General features: G+C 38.6%; 1 protein-coding gene across 1 annotated transcript; it reads right to left on the bottom strand.

Annotated features, from left to right (window-relative positions):
- Window positions 1–2,180: 2,180 nt before the first annotated feature.
- Window positions 2,181–12,788, bottom strand: LOC104431382. Its single transcript, XM_039304321.1, has 5 exons — window positions 12,725–12,788; window positions 11,325–11,407; window positions 9,104–9,262; window positions 2,612–2,713; window positions 2,181–2,373 (listed from the first exon to the last, which is right to left on the bottom strand). The coding sequence occupies exons 1-5, from the start codon at window positions 12,786–12,788 to the stop codon at window positions 2,248–2,250; spliced, it is 534 nt and encodes a 177-aa protein (XP_039160255.1). The 3' UTR covers window positions 2,181–2,247.
- Between the last annotated feature and the right edge of the window lie 10,018 nt (window positions 12,789–22,806).

Below are 22,806 nucleotides of genomic sequence, written 5' to 3'. Positions count from 1 at the left end.
TGGCTTGACGAAGTGCGCTCATTTACTGTTTGGTAGAAGACTATCATGTTCCATATTGATTTACCAATGGAAAGAAATCCAAGTGTCGTGTCAAGTATGTAGCATGTACCATCCGGGAATGGCGATCGAGGTACCACCCAAAGTGCTCTTCTTATGAAGAATATGAGTTCATTTCTCTAAAGATGCATTTGGTAATTGCTCAATAATAACTGATTCTATTATTTTGTTCAAATTCATTTAGTAAATTTTTTATTCTAGGGAATAAAAATCTATTTTTTCAAAACAGAATCAAGAAGTATAAAAAAATTGCTTCTTTATTTCCGAAAACAATTCTAAAATCAAACCCAAACCTATTTTTCTATTTTCTTTTCTCTTTCTCTCTTCTTCTTCTCCCTAATTGGTCATTGGCCACTGCCACCGCCATCCCGACCAATTGCCTAGGTGAGGTCCCAAAGCCATTGAGAGCTTCCTGCTAACTTGCCAGACTTGGCCTAGCCAACCGATGACTAGCCATAAAGGAGGAGGAGGAAGAGATAAAGAAAAAGAAAACAAAGAAAATATAATAAAAGCATTAAAAAAAAGAAATAAAAAAAAGGAGTCCTATCAAACATATTTCTATTCTGGAAATGAAAAAAATTGGCAATTACCAAACGCCATCAAATACTTAGAATTGTTCCTGAAAATAGAACAAAAAATAATTATTTCTTAGCAAAAATTATTCACGAGAACTGAATGGTAAACAAATGCACCTTAAATAGCCATTTCCAAAATGTTCCCATTCCTTCACAAATACTTTATTAAGATTGTTCTAATGACAAAGTAATGTGTTCGTGGCATGAACTACTTGGTACTTCTTGGAGCCACAATGTCCTTAAGGGGTGAGCATCGGTCTAGGGTCAACCTTGGACCGACTTTGGACCAGCCTAACCCTACCAATCTTGGTTTGGTTCCTAGGGAGACTAAATTGGTTTTTGGTCCTAGGATTCTTGGACCAATACTGTGCGGGTTGATCCTCGGTCCTAGGAGTTTAAGGTCGGTCCAACCCAGACCAAATCTGACTCTATATATATATATATATATATATCTAATATATTATTCATAATTTTTATATAGATAAAATTTCAAAAATAAACGGCGTCACTCCTTAGTGAAGAGTTCATGTAATTTTATACTATTTTTTAATAACTTAGATTTTTTTATATCTTTTACGGCGTCAACAATCATAATCTATGAATAAGGAAAACGTTTTTGTAAGGAGTCTTCACGGCATCTAAAAGGGCATAAACAACTTCTCACGGTATTCTCTTTTAATACTCGTTCTCTTCTACCTTATTTGTCCTCTCATTCTTCAATTTGCCAAAATCAAAAGAAACAACTTCTCTGTTCGCCACTTGCCTTGCTCGCTTTGGGTCACTCGTGCCGCTCGTTGCTCAATCCTCTTGCTTGGCTTGTTACTTCTCGCTTGACGCTTAATGCTCACCCCGCTCGACGCTCATCGCTTGCCTCTCTTAGCTGTTCTCGCTCGTCACCAAACTCATTGAATCGGTTCGGTCATTAGTCGCCTTTTCAAGGAATACAAAAAATAAAATAAAAAATTATCGATTGGTCTCGGGTTAACTCTGAAATCGGACCGAACCCATTGGGTCAGTCCGACCCTTAATTGCCTTTTCAGGGGGTACAAGAAATGAAATTAAAAAATCATCCGTTGGTCCCGAGTTGCCCCTAGAACCGAACTAAACCCACTGGGTCAGTCCAGTTCTCGGTCCCAAGCTCAATAAAATTGGTCATTGGTTCCAAAAAATTGATGACCAACATTATGCGGGTCAGTCCTAGGGTTAGGGGGTGGACCGGCCCAACCCGGATTATGCTCACCCCTAGTGTCCTTTATTTCAGCAATAGCCCTGACTTTATCACAAGTTTGCTAATTCCAGCAGGATCTAGGAAACACATTCTCCTTTATTTATGTCCGAAACGGAGAATAACAAACAAATAAAGGTCTGGACATACGGTACATGCTAAACCTTAAGAAATCACAATCTCCATACGAAATCACAATCTCTATGAGAGACGGAGGTTGGAAAGTCTGACATTCCTTCCAAAAGATTAGAGTCCTACCTAAGCAGATTTCTATTCCCTGCTGAGAACCTAACAGTTTCAATCAAGTATAGTACTACAGTTTTTATTTGTACATTTGACAAGCATGGGAAGCTCCCGCATAATGTTACCAACTCCCTTCCTTGGACATTCTCAGGAAATGGGACAAGGTGATGCTAGGGAGCTCGTGGACCCTGTTTTCTTCCTAGTTATCCTTGTGACCTTCAGAGACCCTACGTCCTTTGATTGGGTAATTGTGATCGAAGCCAAGTTGTAGAACTATTCATGGAAGATTCCTCTATTAGCTAGGAATTAAAGCACCGAAAACTCTACCATAGAACAAACATAAGGCCAGCAATCTAGTTTTAATGTACTTGTAGATGGTACAAACCCTACTAACTAGTGATCAATGAGATGACCAAGATCCAGAATTCCAGCTCCTCTAAGGATTGTTCTATATAGTATTTTCAGCACATAAAAGTAAAGGTAAAATGTTAAAATTCAAGCAAAAACTTACCTCACAGACACCATGCAGCAGAAGCCTATGGAAAGGATCTCGAACCTGGAGCTCAAGAACTTCTTCAGCTCCCTTTTCCAAGATGAAGGCTCGAACACAAGTCTAAAGACAAAGGCATCTTTTATACATGTGCTAACTGAAAGATCAAGAGGAATATGTTAGGGAAATCCCTTATGATGTTTTGAAGATGACAAAATAAATAAAAGGCTACTAACATGTTTGATGGTTGAGTAATAGACCATGCAGATGATAGAACATGTAGAGGATATTATCAAAGTCGAAGACGGCCGGAAGACGAACGTAACATATGTCCAAAGTATATTTTGAAGATTTCCAGACCTCGTGTCAAAGTCTCAAGACGCCGGACTCAAGACTCAAAGTCTGAAGATTGCCGAGACTCAAGACTCAAAGTCGAAGACTGCCGAGACTTTAGTGTCAAAGTCTGTTCTACATCGAAGTTCTACATCGAAGTGCTCACACTCTAACTAATTCCAGACTGAACGTGAATGCTGAACCAAAAGACAGACTCTATGCTGAAGCTGAATTGGGTACATACCTTAAAGCTAAATCTGTTTAGAAGCATATATGTTCAGACCCATATTGTAAAGTCTACAGACTCAGATTGTAAAGTCTATTGCTCTCAGACTTTACATTCAGACTAGACATAACGTAACTCAAGCCCAATCATATAACGGCTAGTGATCTGGTTTGGATTCCACATCAAGATTGATTTGATTGATTCAATCTAATTGATTGACGATTGGATCTTGAAGACAAGAACTTTCTATACGAAAAAACTTTACTTATGGAAACCAAGATTCCGTTTGTATGGGCGATCGGAATCATTTTGGGATTCTACTTTTGTCACTCAACGGCTACCAAATCTTCTAGATACAGAGCTGTCCAATGGGAATATTGGAAGACGATTCTCTGGGATACTGTCCAACGGCTAGTTTGGAAGTGGAGAAGTATTTAAGGAGATAAAGGACCGATGAGCAAGTAAGAGACAGAGCGTAGAATTTATAATTCCAAAGTCTGAGCGACATTCAATCATATACTTGTCTTTGGAGAGCTTAAACGTTTGTGATCGTGAGAGAAATACAAAAAGAGTGACTTAGTGAGATAGTGTGATCTACTAAGTGTTTGCACTCGAAGTTGTAATCTCTTGTTGATTGCATAGTGGAATCCAGCCAAGAAGGCTGTTAGCGTGGGAGAGTGGACGTAGGCTTGGATTAAGCTGAACCACTATAAATCTTGTGTTCTTATTCTCTTCCTTAACTCCTTTGTTTGAAGTTTATTTTATTCCGCATATATTTGCCAAGATTTATCTTAAACACCTATTCACCCCCCTCTAGGTGTTCATACTAGCACTCTCAATTGGTATCAGAGCTCGTGTACTCACTTTTGTTGAAGTGTTTTACTTCAGAGTTAAAGATCCATGGCTAGTATCTTGGCACCAGGACTTATGGAAGGGCAAAGCAACACAAGGCCACCATATTTTGATGGAAAGGAATACGACGTATGGAAGAACAAAATGAAAGCATTCCTAAGATCCAGAGATCCCTTGCAATGGGATGTTGTGGAAAGAGGAATCAACCCCATTGCTGCATCCACATCAAATAAGAATGGCAAAGACAAAGAAACTGAACTCCCCGCTCCTATGTCTTGGACGGAGATGTCCAAAAGAGAAGCTCTTGATGCGAAAGCAATTTATTCTTTATATTGCGCCCTGTCTCTTGTTGAATATAACAGAATCTCTTCATGTGAAACAGCAAAAGAAGTTTGGGATAAACTTCATGTTACATATGAAGGGACCGATCGTGTAAAAGAGACAAAAGTAAACTTCCTGCTCAGCAAATCTGAATCCTTCAAGATTAAGCAAGGAGAGTCAATTGGAGATATGTTCAGCCGTTTTACAGAAATTGTAAATGGTTTAGCATATCAAGGTCAGCAAATTTCTACCCCGATGAAGGTCAACAAACTCTTGCGAGGTCTCTCAAAAGATTGGAACCATGTCAAGACCTCAATCCGGGAAACTCAAATGATTATGCCACTCTCCGTTGATGAATTGATCGGCACTCTTCAATCCTATGAAGTGGAGCAACTCAACGATGAAGATCCCGAAGGTAAGAAGTCCATCGCTTTAATATCTAATGTTGTTTTTAATGAAACAAACTCAGAAAATGACATGGACGACGAAGAACTTGCTTTTATGATCGAGAAATTCAAAAAGCTGAGTAGAAAATGAAGGAAGTTTAGTGAAAGAAGACAATACAAGCAAAATGCCAGAAAAGAATCATGAAAGAAGATGATGAGCAAGAAAATATATGCTTAATGGCACATTCAGAATCTGAGTCTGACTCAGACACAGACTCAAAATCAGAGTCTGACTTAGACACAGACTCAGAATCCGATGAGGAAATCGAGGTAAGCAATTCAAAAATTCCTCTCAAAGTTTCAAAGTATATAAATGAGCTTTGTTTAAATCTCAAATCTTCTCTTAAAAGGATTTTCGAACTTAAAAAGGAGAATTCTCGACTTAGGCAACAAGATCTTTCTCAAAAGAAAATTTTGAAATTTTGCAAAAGATTTTCTACAAATAAAAGAAAATCGAGATTTGCTTGTTAAAGAAAATGATTCTTTGAAGAAAGAATTTTCAAATATTTCGACAAGATTTTCAAATGGATCAAAAACATTAGAGCATATTCTTTCTAAACAAGTTCCTTACTATAATAAGTCAGGACTTGGTTTCAATAAGGAAAATAATTCTTTAATTGATTTTCCTAAAGTAAAAAGAGACTTAGACAAAAACTTTCAAAGGCATTTTACAAAAATCATTTTCAAAAAGTGTTTGTAAAACGTGTTGGTGGAAATGACGTCAAATGTTCAAATTGTGGAGATTCAAAACACTTTGAGAAAGATTGTCGTAAAGTCTGGAGACCTATTAAGAAAAATTGGGTAAAAGCAGCATATTTTACTAACTCTCATGGACCCAAGAAAAAATGGGTACCAAAGAAAAGATGAGTTGTTTTTGTAGGATATGAAGAAGAAAGAAGAAAGAGGATTTGAAAGAATCGTATGATTTGTTTTTGTAAATTGTGAGTTGAGATTTGATTTAGTACGTGTGATTATTTGAGATAATTCAGATTATTTTGTCTAATTTTATACTCTCAGATTTAATCATATTTTACAAAGTGAAAATCTATTTTACGTAATGATGCAAGATATTCTCTCTGTTTTTATCGTACTATGACTAAGTGAGAATTTATTTTTCAAAATATCATTGTGCGTAATATTCTTTCTTTGAATACTTTGTTACGATGAATTAAGAAAGAATATTTGATTATGAAGATTTTCTATTTTACTCTAACGAAATGGAAGGATCCAAATTGATGGATACCAAAAGGGAAATGAGTTGATTGCAGGAAATTCTTTAAGGGAACGATGATTGCGAATCTACGCAAATTTTGGTGCAATCAGAAAATATCTCCTGCGACAATTGGTAATGATTTTTTTAATCAATGGTATATTGCAAATATATACCTTGGGTAAGAGAATATTTTTATCATCCCGCCTTGCACATCTCTACGTGCATTTTGGATGATTGTTTATTATATTGCGAATATCTTCTGTCATAAATATAAGGTATTGCAATTTTGGCACGTGACAGAAATATCTATTTTCCTTTTGCAAAATGCATATCTGAAATTTATGCTCAATGAAATCTCTTTGATCTCGAAAGATATTACTGCATATTCATGGATATTCTTGCTATATTCTTAGAAGATATATTATATCTAGCAAGTTTGATCCGCAAATCAAAGGAAAATATTACGTGACATTTTTGCAAAGATGATTATCTATTATATAAGAATTTGCAGGTCACAAAAGAATCTTCCATATGGATTTTGGAAAACTCAATCAGAAAATCATGGAGATTCTATATTATCTTTTGGAAGTTCAAAAATTCTATTCCTTGTGCAAAATTTTTGCTTATTGAGGAAATCCCTTATGCATCGTACAAAAGTTTGTTAAGTTTATGTAGGTTGAATTCGAGACGAGCTTGATTGAAGAAAATAAAATTTTGCCTCGAATTTCAAAATGCAAGTGATCGTTGCAGATGTTGCTACAAAGGAAATACTGAAAAAAAAAATCTGTTCAACAAGCAACAATTGTTTCTATTGCAAATATTGTCATGATCACAGGGGAGAACATGAATCTAAAAGAAAGGAAAAGAATCGTGATCATCTCAAAAGGCAACAAATTGAGGGGGAGCTTTGATCAATTATGGAAAAATCTTTTGGATTGATCGTGATCTTATTATGGGTGGAAGGAAAGGTAAATGTGTCAGAATTTATTCTAAAAAAATCCGGTTAGTGTATCTTTTATTACATTTTGTCATTAACAAATCTCTTATTGATATTATCATTTTATTATGACAAAAATGGTACGTAAATTTTATGATGCATCCGTGATTTTTATTGGATATTTGCTGATATGATCGAAGTGAGCTATATTGCATATCTTCAATATTCGATTTACTTTATAAAAGCTGATTTTTGGAAATTATGATTCACGCAAGACACATTTGTTATCATTTTATATTCTCTACATGAATCTATTGTTATCGCTTTTTGATTATGACAAAAAGGGGGAGAAGATATGAATATGCATATGTGTTGATTGGTTGATATTATTTATTGCATAATATTGAGCTGCGATTATTTTCTATATATTATTATGCTCAATCTATTTGTTATCTTCTGATATCCTTTGATTTAAATTAATATTTTTAAAAGCATGTTTACAAATCTGCATATTCAGAGATTGTTTTGTCATCATCAAAAAGGGGGAGATTGTTAGGGAAATCTCTTATGATGTTTTGAAGATTACAAAATAAATCAAAGGCTACTAACATGTTTGATGGTTGAGTAATAGACCATGCAGATGATAGAACATGTAGAGGATATTATCAAAGTCAGAAGACAACCAGGAGACTGAACGTAACATATGTCAAGAGTATATTTTGAAGATTTCCAGACCTCTGTGTCAAAGTCTGAAGACTGCCAGACTCAAGACTCAAAGTCTGAAGATTGCCAGACTCAAGACTCAAAGTTTGAAGACTGCTAGACTTTAGTGTCAAAGTCTGTTCTACATCAGAAGTCTGCTCACTCTGACTAATTCCAGACTGAACGTGAATGCTGAACCAGAAAATAGACTCTATGCTGAAGCTGAACTGGGTACAGACCTTAAAGCTAAATCTGTTCAGAAGTAGATATGTTCAGACCCAGATTGTAAAGTCTACAGACTCAGATTGTAAAGTCTATTGCTCTCAGATTTTACATTCAAGCTCGACATAACGTAACTCAAGCCCAATTATATGACGGCTAGTGATCTGGTTTGGATTCCACATCAAGATTGATTTGATTGATTCAATCTAATTGATTGACAATTGGATCTTGAAGACAAGAACTTTCTATACGAAGAAGCTTTACTTATGGAAACCTAGATTCCGTTTGTATGGGCGATCGGAATCATTTTGGGATTCTACCTTTGTCACTCAACGGCTACCAAATCTTCTAGATACGAGCTGTCCAATGGGTATATTGGAAGACGATTCTCGGGATACTGTCCAACGGCTAGTTTAGAAGTGGAGAAGTATTTAAGGAGATGAAGGACCGATGAGCAAGTAAGAGACAGAGCGTAGAATTTATAATTCCAAAGTCTGAGCGACATTCGATCATATACTTGTCTTTGGAGAGCTTAAACGTTTGTGATCGTGAGAGAAATACCAAAAGAGTGACTTAGTGAGATAGTGTGATCTACTAAGTGTTTGCACTCGAAGTTGTAATCTCTTGTTGATTGCATAGTGGAATCCAGCCAAGAAGGCTGTTAGCATGGGAGAGTGGATGTAGGCTTGGATTAAGCCGAACCACTATAAATCTTGTGTTTTTATTTTCTTCCTTAACTCCTTTGTTTGAAATTTATTTTATTTCGCATATATTTGCCAAGATTTATCTTAAACACCTATTCACCCCCCTCTAGGTGTTCATACTAGCACTCTCAGAATCCACACTTGTAATGCGAAAAAGGAGTTGCCTTAAGAATCAGGTTCCTTATGCAGACACAAGAATTGGGAAGAGCATGGCTATTCCTCTTCGTATTATCGCAGGTTCTCCTGCAACTTAGTTATTCCGATGTTTCCTATTCACTCCTAGGTTAACCTTATTTTGAAAGAGCGTAACTGGTCTTTTGCAAACTTTACAATATACCATTACTTAACAGCTTTACCAATCATATGTCCTCTACACTGCAAACAAGCTATAACTGATTCCCATATTAAGTGTGAAGAATAAATTATTCAAAGATATATCAATTCCCTTCGCCAGTAAATACCAAAAAAGCCTAAGCTGCAGTGACATGGACTCTCACATGCACACGACAAGACCTGTCCAATGTCTAGGCCACATAAAGTTTCAAACTAAAATATACCTCATAGCCTTCAATGAGCTCAAAAAGAAAGCTACGGCGAAGAGCCTCTCTAGTCCAACAATCAACTCGGCGCCATGCACTCAAGACAGCCACCTTATAAGCGTCCCTATGAGCTCTGCGCCTTCTGTATGATGCTTTAATATTGTCAATCATATTGGCCTGCAATTCAATAGAAAGAAATTTATGAAACATCATCTCGTGCCCTATGATTATACAAGTACGATGCAACTGCTGCATTATCATCATAAATATGGAGAAATGTAAACCTAGTGTAAAAAATCTACAACATGAAAAAGCGTAAAAATAAAAATAAAAAAAAGTAAAAAATAAAACTACAAATACCCATAATATCAAAACAATTCTTCCTCGCAATATGTGGAGGACACTTGCCCTTCATATTGAGAGTGCTAGTATGAACACCTAGAGGGGGGTGAATAGGTGTTTAAAATAAATCTTAGCAAATATATGTGGAATAAAATAAACTTCAAACAAAAGAGTTAGGGAAGAGAATAAGAACACAGAAATTATAGTGGTTCGACTTAATCCAAGCCTACGTCCACTCTCCCACGTTAACAGCCTTCTTGGCTGGATTCCACTATACAATCAACAAGAGATTACAACTTCGAGTGCAAATACTTAGTAGTAGATCACACTATCTTACTAAGTCACTCTTTTGGTATTTCTCTCACGATCACAAACGTTTAAGCTCTCAAGAGACAAGTATATGATCGAAGGTCGCTCAGACTTTGGAATTATAAATTCTACGCTCTATCTCTTACTTGCTCATCGGTCCTTCATCTCCTTAAATACTCCTCCACTTCCAAACTACCCGTTGGACAGTATCTTGAGGATCGTCTTCCAATATACCCATTGGACAGCTCGTATCTAGAAGATTTGGTAGCCGTTGAGTGACAAAGGTAGAATCCCAAATTGATTTCGATCGCCCATACAAACGGAATCTTGGTTTCCATAAGTAAAGCTTCTTCGTATAGAAAGATCTTGTCTTCAAGATCCAATTGTCAATCAAATAGATTGAGTTAATCAAATCAATCTTGATGTGGAATCCAAATCAGATCACTAGATATGATTGGGCTTGAGTTACGTTCTGTCGAGTTCTGGATATAAAGTCTGAAAGCAATAGACTTTACAATCTGAGTCTGAGTGCAATAGACTTTTCAATCTGGGTCTAAACATATTCTGCTTCTGAACAGATTTAGCTTTAAGGTCTTAACACCGTCTGAATAAGTTCAACTCCAACATAGAGTCTGTCTTCTGGTTCAGCTTTAGCATATAGTCTGTCTTTTGGTTCTTCATTCACGTTCAGTGTAGAATTTGTCAAAATGAGCAGATTTCTGATATAGAACAGACTTTGACACTAAAGTCTGGTAGTCTTCAGACTTTGACACAAAAGTCTGGAAATCTTCAGAATATACTTTGGACATGTGTTACGTTAAGTCTTCTGGCAGTCTTCTGACTTTGACAATATCCTTTACATGTTTTATCATCTGCATGGTCTATTACTTAACCATTAAACATGTTAGTAGCCTTTTATTTATTTTGTCATCTTCAAAATATCATAAGGGATTTCCCTAATACATATACTAGGACCCACGCAACAAGGTTAGAAGGTTCAATATGCCGTGAAAAGACGAGAAGTATTGTACATATCCACTGTTGTTGAGCAGTGTACACTACAACCCCATAAAGATGCAGACCCTAAAATTGTACATCGTGTTATTTATTTATTTATTTTTTTGGTGACCCAGGGAATCCCGCAGGGCCGGCAGCCGGAGGTAAACCACTGGGGGCACTAGGTAAGTTGCCAAGAGTCTCAAAGTTAGCATTCCTGCAACGTAAGTTGCAAGAGTTTCGAACACTAGACCTCCTCGATGGAAGTCTAGCGCCTACCCAACTAAGCCACCACGGCGGGTGGTACACCATGTTATTTTATCCTGAACATACAAAACATAATTATTAGTCAATCTCAAAGCACTTCAAATTAAAATGCATGGGCTATATATATTCTTCATGGCCCCATCACATAGCCTCTCAATACAAGAACATTCACTGCACATACATATAATTGGTTTAATCGTGCAACCACAACTGAGTACACTATGACAGTACTATATTGGTAAACTATATTAACGTCAATGACATGAGAAAAATTATAGTTGAATATCACGAAAACAAAATTCAAAATAAATGAAAAAAAGCAAACCCCTTTGTCCATATCTATATTCCTAAATTTGTCCCGCTCTCGAGCATTTGTCATGGAAAAAGGGGATGGTGCGACATCATCGCCTGAAAACGAACCAAAGGAATATCATTATGAATTCTTTTAAAGAAAATTACATGCTAATATCGTATTTATCCAGTAATATCGCACAGCTTCCACATCACCTGGCCTGTCAATCTACCTCTGGTGCTGCTCCCAAAAGGACCAGAACTGCAGCCCGAACCCCCTTACACTAACATTATTCTAATAAGCAACTCTCACTCTTCCCTTCCTTCAGGGTTTTGGCCAAAAAAGGTAATACTCCATGGAAGCAACCGTCACACATTAAGGCCCCATTTGGGAACCACTTTCCCAAGGGGTTTTGAAGGCATCTTGGGGTGTTTGGCAAACTTTTTTGAGACCCCTTTGACCAAATGCTGGCCTTGGCAAAACTGAAAACTCAAGGCAAGTCCCCACCTAGCTTGGGCTTTTAACATATTCGAAAGGCCATTTTCTAGGATTGATATGTTTTTCTTCCGAAACTACCCTCACCAATTTTTTCGTTTTCTAGTTTTGCCCGTGTAAGAATTGTTCATTTTCTTGAATTCTCTGCATAGATCGCCAATGAAGCCCCATTGAGGGCTGCGCAAGGCTGGTTGATGGTCATGCGACCTTGGCTTGGGAGGTTAGGGTCTCGCAACCTCCATGAGGGCCACCTAAGGTCATGCAACCTCAGGTGGCCTTTATCGGGGTTGTGCAACCTTAGACAATAGCTGTTGGCACCAAATTTGGCTCGTTGGCTAGCAGCCTAAGCTCATTGCCAGCTTTGTTTTCCTTTCTTTTAATAATATAGTAGGAAAAGTCCTTTGCGAGAATATTTTTTCAAATACTATTTAACCCAAAATTGCTTTACAATTGGACTTTTAAATTACAATTTAATAAACACAATTTGCACTTCAGAAAATGCCTATAACTTGAAGTCTTTTACATTTCCCTAAAGGCTTTCTTCAAAAATCCAACCAGACTCAGTCTAAGTTCATTGCCTCATGCAAATGTAAATATTGTAATTAAATAAGAAATAGTCTCGTTCTACTTTCCCTTAACGCTAGGCCCAAAATCTGCAATGATTGGAACTATCACACCACTAAAGCGATTGATATTGTAGCTCATATTTCACATTCAATCAGACAATCAACCAACTAGGTGGAACTAACAACTAGCTGTAGGTAACACAATCCGCTTATTTTACTTCATAAAATTCACAGGCGAGCTAGTTGAACGAAAGAACTGATCTGACGCTGTGGAGTAAGTTTAGCACCCACTTAAAATTCTGAAGAGAAATGTGCAATTATCAGTAACTCCAACTGAAAATGGAAAAATATTATGTTTTAGAAATTCAGTACCCCAAGGTGGAGGAGCAAAGAGCCCTCTAATTTCTTCAGCATTTAAACGAGGAACAAACTCCATTAACAAAAGGTCATTTAACCATCTTCGAGACCTCCGGTTGCTTACCTACGTACATCATCATAAGGTTTTCTCAGACATACGTTTCGACAAATCCTGTTCAGTTCACATCTCAAAAGGATTGCAATATATACATTTGCATGAGTTAAAGAACCTACTGTAAACAGGTGAATGAACACCCCGAAGCAGAATATATGAATTTGTGAAAACCTTTCAACCAAGAAGAAGAGAATTTGCCGAAACTTTGATGTAAGTTTGCAGAACCTAATATATATACCGATTGTGAGGGGCTCTATTTTCCTGCATTCTGATCTGAGAAAACTGCCCCCGTTCAAATGATTTGCTGGTGGGTTCTTTCAGATTGTCAACATTTTTCCTTTTTCTGTCAACGGCATGTTCAAGGATCGATAGTTGAGGAATAAATGAAAAAAAAGGAGGAATCTGAGTGGAAGAATCTACACCTTCTTGTGGATTCCACAAAGCAAGCATCTTTAATCGATACTCTCCTGAAATTGATACAACATTCTTAAACTCCGTTTGTTTTGCGGAAAATAAATAATTTGAAAAGTATTTTTATAAAACTGATCGCTTGTATCGATTACAGAGATAAATAAATGAATGTTGACATCCGAATTTTTGTCAATGTTTTAAATATCCATTTATTTTGCAGAAGTATACACACGCCCACACGCGTAGGAAGGAACGAGCGAGCGAGCGTCCGTAAGCGAGCGCGAGGCGCACCAGCTGTGACGCAAGCCGCGATCCAAACCTTTTAGAATGCATTAGACGGCGTGAGGGGAAGAAGAGAAAAACAGAAAGATTCCTTCTCGGAGAGAGGTGCGTGTGGAGGCAGAGGGAAGAGAGAAGTTCCGCCATTGGGGACACAGAGAGAGAGAGAGAGAGAGAGAGAGGTCGCAACAGACAGAAAGGAGAGGGGGTGAGGAGGAACTCGTCAAAATGTATAAACTCGTCAAAGAAGAACGTGAAGAACTTCCCAATGAAGAAAATACGAACCCGTTTGCGCTAGTAGGCCACCATTATGGAAAATAAATTAGTTTACAAGTGCGCTTCTGACTAAGCAAACAAACAGTGAATTTCAATAGGAATAAAAAACTTAGTTCTACTGCTTTCAAAAATTAAGAAGGACACTCCTGTCGTTTTATTAGTATTGGAAAGATACCAAATAAAGGTACGGAGTTGAGTCTTTAATAAGTGCTTGAAGTGGCCAACTTAATTCCAAATAATCCCTCCAGCTTGTTGGCCGACTTGCACATGCTTGTTACGTGCTAATTTGGCGCAATATTATGAGCAATTTTCTCCAGAATTTTCTACTTTGACCCAATTTGAATAAACCCCTAATTGAAGTTACGGTTTGTGCTCAACCAAAAGGCCTCCTCATACGAAACAATGAAGGCCCAAATTGTGGTATTTGTGTTTCTCCTTATATTATGGGTACGATTTTTCAGATTCTCAATTTTCGGTTACTAGCTTTGAAGAGTTTCTTGTATTTATTTGAAATTTTTGCTGTTATTACGTTCGTAAGGAGTTAACAATATGGGGCTTTTTTGTTTCAGATTGATCTCTAAATTCAATTGGAAACATAGCATAAAATTTTAGACAAAATTGTCCCCGATGTTGCCATCAAAATAAGCACGTGAGTTGCATGTGGACACTGAAAGGAGTTGCCCCATATCGCCACTAAGAAGTTTGTAGTGCCTGAACGAAAATATTTGCCCCACGAACATGCTATTTTGAAGCAAGTTTAAGCGATCTGCTGTCAGATTACTTAATGCATTTTGCATCGTCTAAGGATTCTTCTGTTCTTTCTTTCTTCGACTAATACTACGTAGTTGGCTCTTTCTAATAACTTCTTGATGGTTTAAGGATTGTTTGATTGATTCAAAGAGTCAGAACTGAACAATTTGTCAACGGGAATAATTAAGATGAAGCAATTTCTAAATTTCATCTTGCGATTAAGCAGAGACTCAGAAACAATATTAAGAAGCACCATAGAAGCTTTACATTTTGCATTAAATATGTGTGATTTTGATGGTCCTGTCTTGCTTGATGCTAATATAAGAAATGCTATGTGCACTTTGGAAAAAATGTAATGATTAGTGGTGGTGTCATGGTGGTAAAACTGTGCTTACATTTTGTGAAGGATGACAAGTGTGTCTTCTGTCTATACTGAAATACAAGATTCTAAGCCATTTCTTTGGGTAATCTTTCCAGAATCAGGGCTTTTGGACGGGAAAAGATGCTGATGGCTTAACTAACAGTGAGATGGCTTCCGATAATACTTCTAGAATCGAAGCCAAGTGGTCGTAACAATGGTTCACGGATGGCCCTGAGGCAGAGCATCCCAGCAAGAAACAGGCCATAGAAGTTCCAAGCAACACTTCCTTTTTAGGACTGTTGAGCACGAACTCATCTCCATGGGGCTTTACTTCTGGTTTTAACACAGTTTCCGCCCCTGCTCATTTCTCTGAACAAGTACTTGATACTGAAACGACTGGAGCTGTCAAGTGTAATGAGAGATGCAATCCATCTATTGGCACGGAAAAACTGAATATGGGGAGAAAAGTGGATGGAGACCTTTTTCCTAGTAATTTCTCATTTGGTCATTTGGCTTGTCAATTTTGTTAGGAAAATCTCTTATGATATTTTGAAAATGATGAAATAAATCAAAGGCTATTAACATATTTAATAATTGAGTAACAGACTATGCAGATAATAAAACGTATAAAGGATATTGTAAAAAATTATACTTGAAAGAGTCAAAAGACTAGATGAATATATTCAAACTTACGTCCAGATTAAAAAATCTCTTTAGCCGAAACACACTCAAACTTTGCATACGGCACGAGACACAAGTCCAAAACGTGATAGGTCTAGAACATGTTAGGTTCAGAACAACATAAGTACAGAACGAGATCTAGAACGTGATAAGTTCAGAATGAGACAACTTGACGAAACGTAACACAAGTCTAAAACATATAATGGCTAGTAATTTGGTTTGGATTTTACAACAATGGAAATACCATCTATAGGATTGTTCAGGAACTCAGGAGCACACCCCAAAATATGTTGTTTCAAGTCATGCAAACTATAAATGGTTCTTCGATCAATCAAAATCCTTCCGTCTCTGGAAAGGTAATTTGACTTCCTTCTATCATCAATGGCTTTGCATTAGCATGATGAACTTCGAAGAATCATAGGAATTACTGTTATCGTCCAATTTTACTGTCATCTTGCACTTTCTTCTCGGAAAGCTTAATTTGCTCTTTTCAGAGTCATATTTAGCAGCAACCCGAGAACTTCAGCGTATATATGGGGAGGTTAATGGAAGCAATTGTCATAAGCTGCCTTGTCTAATTTATTATGTAGGTATCATCGTGATGTGTTTTCTATATTTACTTCTACTTGTTAGGAATTGTGTCGGTTAATCTGATGGAGATGTTTTTCCTGGATCGAGGAACCCTTTTCCTTCTGTGGGGAAGTATGCCTGAGGCGATACTGATCAGGGTGTGGTTCTCGAAGCCCCTTTTTGTAACAACATTTTGTCCACTAAACAAGAGTGGTGATTTGCTCGCACTGAGTCCTTCAGTTTGCAAGGGCAGTTTTACCTGGATAAGTGTCTGCTAAACTCATCCAACCACGACAGCCACATCTAGAAGTTCCACCACTTGTCATGATTTGGTTTTATTCAGCTTTCTGGGGTTAACTTATGGCCGACCCTAGGCAATGGAAAGGAAAGTTTTGCTCATGCAGCTTTCATGGTTGATGTTCAGTGCAGGAAAGTCAGTATGGCATTGGAATGTAGAAAACATTCTGAGATCAAATGAATTCTTCTCTACTTTCCCTTCAGTTGTTGAGGTTAACAGGTGAGACTCATTGGTTATGAAAACCATTTCGATTCCATTGACTCTGCATCTGCATCTACGGGAGCACTGCTCTAATACAGCACTTTGATTGGTTGCACTGGGAGTTGTGGTTATACTTCACCATGCACAAGTAGTTAGCGAATTTCAAGAATGAGGATCACTTGCTGATAATCCCCCAAGAAAATTAACTACATTTGTAACACTAACAATTTGTAGGATGCACATTAGGGGTGAATCGGTCATTTATGTTGGACCGACTCGATTAAGTGAGTCAAATTTAGCCAATGCTCTGCCTTGTAAGAGACTCATCTGGTCTTCTTTCACTGTGAGATCTGTTTTCGTTTTGTCACTGTGGAGGATTACTCTCTGCTCTTCGTTCATCACTCTTGATGGGAGTACAAGTATGATATATACAACTGGACGCTTAGATGCCTTGTAGTTTGTTTTGCGAGCAACTTCATTATAGAAGGGAATGTTTTCTTAGAAAATCGTTTTCCTTATAAATGGTCGTTTTCCCCGTGTTTGGTAAGTTTAAATGCAAAGGGGATAGGTTTCTTGTATTTGATTATAAGTTTTGATAACGAATTCCTTTAGGATCTCGAGAGAGTGAGAGGGAGGGAGGGCTCAAACATTCGAAACCTTCAGCTTTAGAAGAATAGCGGTAGTTTTCACTCTTAGATGCTTTGTAGTTTGTTTTGCAAACAACTTCGTTATAGAAGGGAATGTTTTCCTTGAAAATGGAGGGAATTCGAAATCTTCAGCGTTAAAAGAATAGTGGTAGTTTTCACTCATTAGTGCAATAGAGCTATTTTGAAACACGATTTCTTTTCTCAACTGGGGGTTTCCATTCATTTTCCGTGTGTGAGACATCGGAAATCATCGAAAAACATTTTGCAGAAAAGTACTCTCAATGAAATGCATTCTTCCCTGCCAGGCAAACCCTTTAAGCACGTTTTGATTGCAGAGAAAAGCTTCTCATTCCACTTGTGATAGATACTAAGCACGTTTTGATTGCAACCAGTTTGGAAAAACTGGTCGAACCAGCTAGCTTTTGAAAAGGGCTGTTTGAGAGAGATCGAAAAATGGCAATCATTCACTTAGAATTCTCTCTCGTCTTGGTAGAGCTCCATCTCTTGCTAGGGGCTAGCTTTTCTTATATCGTAATCCTAGCTTTTACCAGAGCAGCAACTCTATGCAGAAAACTGGATCTAAGGTCGTCGATGTTGCCGATGGCATCGTTACAGCTGACAAACAGAGGAAAAGTAGCCTCACCTGATTTGTGAAATTTCTGCTGAATCTTCATATTAATGTGCAAGCATTTCAGAGCACAACGAGGACCTTATCTCAAATTGATCGGGGACTCTTCGCTATAACTTTCAAATCTGAAAGCAACATCAATGTTGTGTTTGGTCCTTCTCAAATAACCGGTTCTAAGAAAGATTTGGGAGCTTCATAAGCTCCTGAAAATGTCACTTTTTAACCATTGTGCTTTTTGGGTACAATTTCATGGCCTTTCCTATGAATGCTCCTAGGAGAAGGCGGTTCAACGAGTAGCTGATGAGATAGGGTCGGTCTTGGATGTGGATGTGGACGGAGTCACAAGGAATAACATCACAAAAGTCTGGTGGAGCTAGAATAAATCTCTCGGTCTTTTCACCTTTGAAACCGGGAGTTTTTAACGACTTATGATGGGAATCCTTTGTGGTTCGATACCTATTATGAACACCTACCGCATCCTTGTTTGTCGTGTGGGAGAATAGGATATTATGCAAGGTATTGTAGGAAAAGATGTGAACATTGCACAAAGGTTCCTTGGCTTAGGGCTGAAGTTAAGGAGTTAAGCCCTTGTTGGCATATTTTTTGTGGAAAAGACAAACCACTATGTGGAGAAACTGAGGTAGTAGCACAAGATTCTCCCTTATAAAGAAGCACCGAAGGAAAATGTACACTGTACAGATTCGTCCACAAACAGAAAAATGCTCGAGCTGTTTTGGCAGAGAGAGCAAAGGCCTGCACCAAGTTCAATTCCAACATAAGCTTTTGCTCTTTCCGTGGTAGGATTGGACCATAGCCCAACGATGTTTTTTTTTCTGCCAAACCCCAAAACGAAAAAAGAAATTCAAATTCAAAGCAACTTCGATGCGAGGACTGCCTTAATCTAATACAAGAAATTTGGAATTCCCTTTCACTGAGAAATAGTAGCTTGATGGACAGATTAGAACGGGTATATAAAAGCCCTTGGAACCTGGAGGCTGGAGCAGCAGACAATTTTCCAACGCGAGATAGAGAAGTGAAAGTCTTGAAAAGAGATTTGGTAGAGATGGAGAACAGGAGAGGTGCACCATTTGAAATGGCGAGGAGAAATTCAAAATCTTCCTAGGCAAGAGGAAGGTACCGGGGTTAGTAGATAGCGGCTGTATTGGCTCCCGATATGGGGACGAGCACAAAGTTCTTCCACCCCACTACGGCACAACTTAGGACTTTTAAATTATTGCCTTCACATATTAAGCGTCTGCACTTAATTGATACATGAATCTTGCTTCCAAAAAACATTAGTCTTTTCCATGGCCCCGGGTCAGCCATTTTCGCCTGTCGCTTGGGCCCAATTCCACGATGTATAACCAGCCACAATGGTGATGACGCCGATAATCCTGATTTACCAAAATCAATCAGCATAATATAATCTCTAAAAAATGATGGTTAGCACATATTAGGGAAGAAATTTGAGGAGCAAAAGATAGTACCTTCCCAAGAAAAGCTCTTCGGCTAAAATGAAAGTACTTAAAATAACGACAATGACCATGCTTATAGAATTGAAGATACTCAAAATAGCTCTGGTTTTGCCACATAAAATGATCAGTGTTTACATTGGAGATTTTCGATCAAAATTAGTTAGATAGACTTAATAGGTAAAACGTCAAAAGATTTAGTACTCAATTGACATAATAAAAAGGTTTATAATTGAATTGACAAAATTATAATAAGTTTTTGACTCTTTTTTTTTTGTAATTTTCTCCGTGGAGCTAACTTGGGATACCTTGGTCTGGGATCCGGCCACTGGGGACCTTATTCAAAGCTTTAGGGTCTGGAGTTTGGGCCCTAGGTTCCTGGTCTAGCTACACATGTTTTTGGTCCAAACATCGAAGTAATCTGGTCGGCTATGACGCGGTCAATGTTGTTATTATTTCGGATCAAAAGTGGGTCAATAGGTTAACTCTCTCAAGCTTATATTTAAATGGGATTTATTATTTCTTGTTCAACATATTCGGGTCTACAAGGGGCTAAGCCGAGAAAGATGAGTTTTTTCATACAATAAATCAACTCAACTTCGTCCCTGGCGGTGTACGGCCCAATGCGACTTGATATATTGTCATAATGCAAAAGTCGGGCCCAAATAAAGCATCGCCTGGGGCAGATTTTCATCTACTCGTAATTTCATTTTTCCATTTTCCCCAAAAAATCTTAAATTCCGAAAATCGCGAACTAGTACGTAGAATTGGATCTGTCAAGATTTTGAGTATTTTTAAAGTTTAAAATGTTTCGTGTTAATTAAAAATGAAAGACAATGTGCGTTAATCTTATTAAAAATCAAATGTGAAAAGTTGAAATCATTGACTCATGTTGCTTTCTGTGAATCTCACTGCATAGATTTGCCACACTTTGTTGGAGATATGCACAAATCAAGCTGAAGATTGTAATCAATCAATCCAAGATTACAGAAGATTGTGATTATTTAATTATGTCAATCTGTGATTGGATTTGATTTGATAAATATTCTTTTTCTTTAGTTAGACATTTAATGTACTATTAATAGGACATCATACAATGTAAATCAGATATACTGAAATACAAAGAAAACCTTGAGTCTTCTCTCGTGCTTGGCCTATTTCTCCATTTCTGACATGGTATCAGAGCCATACTTTTCAACCTAGCTTCCGCCAAACTCTCCGAATTACCTCTGTTCCTTTCTTCAAATCAGTTTCTACAAAGAAGCAGAGGAATTCATCATGGCCAAGAATACTCAAGGAGAAATCTCAGTTGAGGAAAGTCCAAACTCACCTCAAAGCAGGAATCCAGTCTTAGTCGACCCCTCTGAAGATGATCACTCGACGGCTCAACATACTACCAACCCGACACTTGCTCCAGCCAATGTTTCCGGCCCAACTCAGTGGCCATCAGTCCCGTGGTTTCCCTTTCAGGGTCCATGGGGAATTGGACCAGCTTAGTCGTGGGTTCCATACGGAACATCTGGAGAAGGATTCTCGAGCACCGGAACAGGCTCGACGGGCACAGGCCCGAGATCCGAAGCACCTTCGACGGGTCCGGGAGGGAATCCCTACCCGAATGCAGGACCCAGCTACCCGAATGCAGGACTTGGATACCTGCCGTTCATCTTTCCAACCAGTGGTGGACGACCGGAACCAGGCGACCCGTTCTACACGTCGCCGGGCGACAAACCCGAGCTACGGCTCATTTCCTTGCAGCTTACTGGACCTGAAAACTACACTACCTGGACTCGAGATCTTCGGCGGGCACTGGTGACCAAGGAGAAAGAAGGCTTCATAGACGGTAGCGTACCTTTCCCGACCGACGAACGCTCACAGTGGCACTGGCGCAGGTGCAATCAACTAGTGCGGACGTGGATCGGCAACTGTTTGGCTCCTGAGGTGGCCGCCGGGCTTCCACCATCTGAAGACTCGAAAGCGATTTGGGAGGCGATTCGAGAGATGTACGGCAAGCTTGATCGGGCCAAGCTTTTCTCGCTCACCCAAGCCGTATCTAACCTGAAACAAGGAAATCAGACCGTCACAACATGTTTCAATCGGCTCTCCGCCCTCTGGAACGAACTCGAGGCTGCCGAGGAAAGACTCGAGGGACCGGAGGAAACCCTAAATCAATATAGGGCTATTCGAGACAGAGAAAAATCGACTCGATTTTTACTAATTTTAAATGAAAGTTACTCACATTTCAGGTCCCAAGTGCTCGCAATGGAGCCGCCACCATCGCTCCGGCGGATCTACCAGTTGGCAGTTCAAGAAGAAAGCCAGAGGATGGCGGCGACTAGACTCGCGCGAATCGGAGAAGGAGCGGCGTTCGCGGCTCTCGGATCTGGCCTGTCGACGGCCGGGAACCCCTCACTGGCGTTCGCCGTTCCCGGATCTGGCCTCACTCCGGCTGGCAGCTCCTTGTACGCCCTCTCTCCGGTGGATCAGCCTCTCGGGTTCCATGGAGAAGCTCTCTATCGCGCGAATGAGAGGAATAAGGAGGGAGGAAACCCTAATTTTAGGGTGGACGGTTCAGATCAGCTCTTCAGATCTGACGGTCATTATTCGGCTAGTGTCCTAGTTGAATCCAACGGCTCCGGTTCCTTTAGGGGATCCTACGGTTCTAGAAATTTCACACCAAAGGAAAATATTAAAGGAAAAGGAAAATTATATTGCAGCTATTGCAAACGACCTCATCACACGGTGGAAACCTGTTGGAAATTACATGGTAAACCTGGAGATAAAGGAAAGAAGGAATCTTCAGTTAATCAAGTCACTGGGCACAATGTCAACCGGTCAATTACACAAAATCAGTATCAGGAAATAATGAAGGCTCTGAAACAGCTGGAAATTTCCGAAAAAAGAGCAGGCTTCTCAGGTATCTCATTTTGCCTAAGCTCTGTTTCTCATGATGCATGGATCATTGACTCAGGTGCTAGTGACCACATTATCTGTGACGAGAGTTTCTTTTCTCATACTCATGCTCATATTTTCCCAGTCACTGTGAAACTTCCAAATGGGGATATTATAAATGTCACAAAAATAGGGACAGTACATCTTAGCCCTTCCATTACCCTTAAAAATGTGCTTTATATTCCTCAGTTTGAATTAAATCTTATCTCAGTGTCAAAAGCTTGTGAGGATAATTCATGTCGAATCCTCTTCAATTCTGACACATGTCTTTTCCAGGCCCTTTCGACTGGCAAACTGATGGGCTTGGGTAGTCTCTCACAAGGGTTGTATTTTTGGACAAGTTTTCCCAAAAATATTGATTTATCATGTTTTTCTGAAAATAAAGAATCATTGTGTAACGTTGCTACCAATGATAAAGCTATCATTTCTCATCGACGTTTTGGTCACAGTGCTTTCTTT

This window comes from Eucalyptus grandis, chromosome 11 (genome assembly GCF_016545825.1).
Source record: "Eucalyptus grandis isolate ANBG69807.140 chromosome 11, ASM1654582v1, whole genome shotgun sequence".
In the NCBI taxonomy this organism is placed as follows: Eukaryota; Viridiplantae; Streptophyta; class Magnoliopsida; order Myrtales; family Myrtaceae; genus Eucalyptus; species Eucalyptus grandis.
This window is presented reverse-complemented; position numbering and strand designations above follow the sequence as displayed.